Source organism: Mesoplodon mirus (genome assembly GCF_964341445.2).
Source record: "Mesoplodon mirus genome assembly, chromosome: 16".
Lineage (NCBI taxonomy): Eukaryota > Metazoa > Chordata > Mammalia > Artiodactyla > Ziphiidae > Mesoplodon > Mesoplodon mirus.
The window spans coordinates 73,862,516-73,868,985 of NC_138992.1; the positions used below are offsets into that span (position 1 = coordinate 73,862,516).

The 6,470-nt window shown below is 42.5% G+C and overlaps 1 protein-coding gene across 2 annotated transcripts; it reads left to right on the plus strand.

The window, feature by feature from the left end:
• Positions 1–520: 520 nt before the first annotated feature.
• On the plus strand, positions 521–5,295 carry PLAG1 (PLAG1 zinc finger; the record flags this gene model as incomplete). 2 transcript variants are annotated; one of them, XM_082601278.1, is made up of 2 exons in its annotated part: positions 521–598; positions 4,008–5,295. In XM_082601278.1, the coding sequence occupies one exon, from the start codon at positions 4,012–4,014 to the stop codon at positions 5,263–5,265; it is 1,254 nt and encodes a 417-aa protein (XP_082457404.1). In that variant the 3' UTR covers positions 5,266–5,295. The 2 variants fall into 2 exon arrangements, with proteins under 2 accessions (XP_082457404.1, XP_082457403.1); XM_082601277.1 differs by lacking the exon at positions 521–598 and adding an exon at positions 3,244–3,485.
• Between the last annotated feature and the right edge of the window lie 1,175 nt (positions 5,296–6,470).

The following is a 6,470-nucleotide window of genomic DNA, read 5'->3' on the forward strand; positions in this document are numbered from 1 at the left end:
CCCACGTTGCACCGTCGTGTGCCGTGTGAGCCTGGGAGGTGCTGTCCTCTGGAACCTGCTGGGCTGCAGTCAGGCTACAGGTGTGCTCTCCCCGGGAGAGAACTGCACTTGTATCTTCCCAAATATTATTTAGCTTAATGAAAACTTGATCCGTTTGGTTTACAAATAGTAACCCTAATATCCATTTCTCTCAGTAGGCGAGTTAGGTTTAAAAAATTAAATTGAATTTGGGAAAGAAGTGGGGAGTCATTCAGCATCACCAAATGCCATTTATCTAGGTAATACTGTTTTACTTTTTGTTTCTGCCTTAATTTGGTCATGTAAATGTGCTTTGAACTAATAAAGATTTGCAATTGGTGAAAATTAATGCATGACTCTTCAGCAGAGTATGGAATGAAAGCATGTGTCATGAAATTGCCATTCTTTGATCCTGTATTTTCCATCACTTGCGGACTGGTTCCGTTTAGAGTGTAGTCCATTCTTATTTTTTGTTTCATAGATTGGCCAAAATGGGAAGGACTGGATTCCGCTCTCTTCCACGAAGAGTCAATGGAACTGGCTAAGATCAAGGTCTGACGCTTTTTCCATCTGTCATCAGGTATGCATTGAACAGAAATCACTATAGTTTTATGCACGTATCTTTAAAGTATTTGATTGCTATGAATATTATGAATTTGGATTTTTATTCAATGTTGAGCTCGCAACTTTATGTTTATCCTGTAGTTTTTAAATGCACCTATAAGTAATTTGAGATTTGTAATATATTGAGATAAAAGATATTGTTAGCCATGAAAAAATTTCAGCTGGTCTTAGAAAAGTGTAATATTTGAAATCTGCAATTCTTCATTGCTCAGTCTGTACATCCAAAGATAACAGAATTCATTTGTTACTCCATATTGAGTATCACCAATTTTCATATGATCAAATGTTTGTTGTTTCATGGTGCACTTTTAGTACATTCTTATCAATAACACAGAAGTTGTTATTTTTCTCACCTGGAATTCTCTGCCCAATTATGGTTGGGTCTCATAACACAATAATGGCAAAATATGACCAGTCTTTGAAATATTTTCAGATATTAGCTATATACAGGGATTTAGATACTTTGCATTCCATGTTGATTTTACAGTTGAAAAATTTATCAGCTTGTTTCCCACAGTGTTCTAAATAGGTGCACAAAAGCATCATGTTAGGAAATAAGAGAGTCAAAATTATGCTTTTTTCCTGCTTTGGCAGAATGCTTTATACCGATTTACAGTGTCATTACTGGTTACAGCAGAATAGCTGTTTAGATATTTCTGAGAGAGGCAGAGAAGCTGTCTCTTGAATGAAAATATAACCGGAAAAGAACAAGTCCTTGAGATGCAGAAAAATCTAAAACCAGAGGGAACATACTGTGTTAGCAGTAGTAATGCCAGTTGCATTAATTGTGTTAATGTCAGTTTTAAACCGCAAAGGAGACTTAGGCAATTTGGACAGCGTGAAGCAAGGCCTTGCCTGTATCTACCTACTGAAGAAGAAAGGCTGTGTGAACCAGTCACCAATTAATTTACCCATATGCTGTACACTTTAATCAAATGAGTGGATAATTGCTATATTTTGCCTGTTTAATGATAGCCTCTACACTAAAATGCAATAGGATCTGTTGTAATGTACACTTAATTTTACAAAAATGTAGGTTAAATTTGGAGCTCCTGCAAAAGGATAACTGGAATCTGCAAAAGTCAGATCATCCATCTAGCTCACGAGGGCAAGTGTCAGTCTGATGCCAAAACACAAGTGAAACAAAGAAATTGGTTTTGTTTTCTGAATATATAATGAGAAATCCAATTGATTAGTAGTTGATGACAGTCATTTAGCCACATGCCAATTTTCAATTTAAAATCAGATCTTTTTCAGAGAGGTTGCTGGTATTATTTCTGTGTCTCTTAAAAATAAATACCTTGCTAAAAACTAGCATTCATGAACCTTGAGGAATCATTTAACTTGTTTATATCAATTGGATCTTTGGGGAGTTGGTTTCTTCCTCTGAGAAATACAGTTGACAATATTTCCTATCTCTTGTCCACAAATTTTCAAAGGTTTCAGTCAATTTAAGTTTTTGTTTAGGTAGACATACTCTTTGCCATACAATATAAACATTTCCTCCTTTCTCACAGCACCGATAATGAATTGAAACTCTGACACACCTTTTACAACCTGACACACCTCTACACTGATGCATCCCTGCACAGGTATTGTGCTCTAAGCCACAAGGCCCACTGGTGTGCTCAGACTCACACGGGTCACAGGTGTGTCAGAGGCTGGTCCCCCAGCTCTGGCTCTTCCACTCACCTCGGGTGCCCAAAGAACAGCATCATTTTCTGTGATGTGAAAAATGGTGGGGAAAATTACTTCAGCCAAATCATTGCTTCCACCCAAGAGACAGGGAGCCATGATCCTCAGCTAATGTATAACACCAAAAGGTTTTACCATTTCAAGAATGCACGTTTGTTATGAAGACAAGTCATTTCTGCTCTTGACTCAGAAATCCCTCTGTGTGTGATGACACTGGTATAAAGAATCAATTTTCAATTTGGGCAACGCGTTCAACTCTTTCAGGCCTCTGGTGTCTGTGCCTTGAGTACGCCTTCCCTGGACTAAATGGTTCACAAGGTGCCTGAAAGAGTTTTCGGCTGCTAATCTATATTTTCCTATAACACAGAGCGTGACTAGACCTGGCTCGCACAAATTATTACACAAATGATTTTTAGACATTAAAATATTTGCGGAAACATTTCTATGTTCTTAGCGAGAATTATGTTCTCTAGTCCCTTGTAAAAAGTGAAGCTTTAATAATGCCACTCATAGTATCATGTCTTGATGCTTCCTGAGAGTTCCTGACTGCTTTCCCTGAGTACGACGTTTGTCAGGTGGGATTTCAGGGGATCTGTGAACTGTTCATTCTGAGCAATGCGTTAATATGTGTTTTGACAAATATAAAGAAGCCTACAGATATTACATTAGACCAGCTGAATCCATTTTATGGTTTCTTTTTTTTTTTAATTCAAAAGCATCACATAGCAAATAAAACTTTAAAAAATTAAATCTAGTTACAAACTAGTTGTTTCTTATTTTTTTTTCCAGTCCCTTTTTGCTTTCTTTTACGACCACATGAAACTTGAGAAGCCACCTAAAGCTAAATCATTTAGTGGAGTTGGGCAGTTCCCAAGTGTCCAACAAGAAGGCCTGCTTTAGGCTGCGATGGCCACTGTCATTCCTGGTGATTTGTCAGAAGTAAGAGATACCCAGAAAGTCCCTTCAGGGAAACGTAAGCGTGGTGAAACCAAACCAAGAAAAAACTTCCCTTGCCAACTGTGTGACAAGGCCTTTAACAGTGTTGAGAAATTAAAGGTCCACTCCTACTCTCACACAGGAGAGAGGCCCTACAAGTGCATACAACAAGACTGCACGAAAGCCTTTGTTTCTAAGTACAAATTACAAAGGTATTAAACTCTATTTGTCTTTCAGATTCTATTTTCTATTATGTTGGCCATTTGAAGCCATTGTAGACGTATATATTTGTATCCACATCTTTCCGCTAATTTGCAGAGAGAAATGTTAAGTAGATTAGACGTTGGCTAGTTTTAGCATTCTAAGTCACAGACTTTGATGTGTTAGTGTTTTTGGATTTTTTTTTTTAATGAAATGCTTAATGAGAGTAGAATTTCCGTTTGTACAAAAAGAAATTGCAAGAAAAGGGTGTGGACATTAACGTGAGTATATTCAGCCTTGCTCGTTAACGTTTGTAATCACTAAAAACCAGTGCAAACTAAAGTGGCGACTTAGATGGCTCCAGCTCTGCAGTGTTTAGGTGTGGTAACTACCCTCGTGGCAGATGCATATTAAGTTAAAAGAGTGTCCGAGCCGAGGGCAGTTCTGTGTTAGCCTAGCAGCTTAGCTTCCGTTTGAACAGTGAGGTCGGGCGGTCTTTGTCATGATGCTGACAGAATATGTCTGTGTTCAAGGCACATGGCCACGCACTCTCCCGAGAAAACCCACAAGTGTAATTACTGTGAGAAAATGTTTCACCGGAAGGACCACCTGAAGAATCACCTGCACACACACGACCCCAACAAAGAGACGTTCACGTGCGAAGAGTGCGGCAAGAACTACAACACGAAGCTCGGGTTCAAGCGGCACCTGGCCTTGCATGCGGCCACGAGCGGCGACCTCACCTGCAAGGTGTGCCTGCAGGCGTTCGAGAGCACAGGCGTGCTGCTGGAGCACCTGAAGTCGCACGCGGGCAAGTCGTCGGGGGGCGTGAAGGAGAAGAAGCACCAGTGCGAGCACTGCGACCGCCGCTTCTACACGCGCAAGGACGTGCGCAGACACATGGTGGTGCACACGGGAAGGAAGGACTTCCTCTGCCAGTACTGTGCACAGAGGTTCGGGCGCAAGGACCACCTGACGCGGCACATGAAGAAGAGTCACAACCAGGAACTCCGGAAGGTCAAGACGGAGCCCGTGGACTTCCTGGATCCCTTTACCTGCAACGTCTCCGTGCCCATCAAGGACGAGCTCCTGCCGGTGATGTCCTTGCCTTCCAGCGAACTGTTGTCGAAGCCGTTCACAAACACGCTGCAGCTGAACCTCTACAACACTCCGTTCCAGTCCATGCAGAGCTCGGGATCTGCCCACCAGATGATCACAACTCTGCCTTTGGGCATGACGTGCCCAATAGACATGGATGCTGTCCACCCCTCTCACCACCTTTCTTTCAAATACCCGTTCAGTTCTACCTCATACGCCATTTCCATCCCCGAAAAGGAACAGCCGCTGAAGGGGGAGATCGAGAGCTACCTGATGGAACTGCAAGGCAGCGTGCCCCCCTCCTCCCAGGACTCTCAAGCCTCGTCGTCTAAACTAGCGTTGGAGCCGCAGATCGGGCCGCTGGATGATGGCACAGGGGACCTCTCCCTGTCAAAAAGCTCGATTTCCATCAGCGAGCCCCTGAACACAGCAGCGTTGGACTTTTCTCAGCTGTTTAATTTCATACCGTTGAGCGGTCCCCCCTACAACCCCATATCGGTGGGGAGCCTTGGGGTGAGCTCGCCCCAGGAGGAGGCACATTCTTCTGTGGCTCAGCTCCCGCCACAAACCCAGGAACTTCCGGATCCTGCCAGCACCATAGGTCTGGGTTCTCTGCACTCACTGTCAGCAGCTTTCACCAGTAGTTTAAGCACAAGCACAACGCTGCCGCGTTTCCATCAAGCTTTTCAGTAGGTTCCACGATGCCGATCCGTTACAGAAGCGTGTGTGTAGCCCTGCCTTAGGTGACCATTTTTATTTTAGTGCCTACTTTGAGACAGTATAAAAATTTCTGCTTCTGTATAGTACCAGTTTTCATTAAGCCAGTATAAAATAGAAACTAGCTTTTTAAATGAGCTTTGGAACCATTTGTGTTCAGTTATGTTTACCTGGGTATTTTGTCCTGACTCACTGCCAACTGTCACAATTTAAGATGATTTCTCATATAGGAAAGCCATTACTGGTAGTAAAGTCTTACCAACCCCGTGTTCCAATTACTGTTAGATCTTAAATTTTTCATGTTTTGTCCAATAACAATGGCTCTACCTTTTGACATTTGGCTCATTAAAAAATTTTGCAAGAGAGTTAAATTTTCTAAAATGTATATGAATGACCTGAGAGTTGTAAAATTTTGACTAGCCTCTAAATGGATTATTAATAATCAAAAGCTTCAAATGAATTAAGAATCCAGTCTGGGGACATGACATATGTTTCTTAGATAGACCATAATTTCAGGTCAGTATATTTTGAAGACTTGCTATCGTCTGGCTCAAATGTTTGCCATCTTTATTATGCACATATAAGAAAAACAAAACCGAAACACAAAGCACCAGTATCTGTAGCAAAAAGAGACCCCTAGTAAAGTGACACGGCATTCCACGTTACTTAAGAGTTGGCCTTAAATTAGTACACAGGATGTTTGCCACGTTTTATACTTCTTGCCCTCTTTTCGTTCGATTCATACTAATAGTGTGTGGCATCAGAGTCTTCAGTCAGTCTCTGGATGGGTCTTTTCCACCTTACATGGCCAGAGGGTAGGTCAAGCACAGCCAGCAGTTTTCCTTGGGTTGTCAGTGTACAGTCGGTCCAGAGTCCAGAGCCGTTGGGGAACACAGGTGTGTTTATCCCGGCAGGGGATGGTGGGGGAGGGGAGGTGTCTCCGCTTCTCGGGTGAGAGACCCTAGACAGGGAGACGGATGTGAGATCTGCAGCTCTGCCTGGGAACTTGTCTGGGGATCGCGTCCCCTGTCGCCAGGGTAGAAACGAGATCCCTTAGGAGTCAAGTCAAAGCACATCGCTTATGTCCCGTCTTGCTGAATTTGAGGCAGTTCGTGGTCCCTAAGCACCAAAAACAGAAAATAAAACAACAGCCCTGCTCCCATGGCATCTTTCTTATTCAG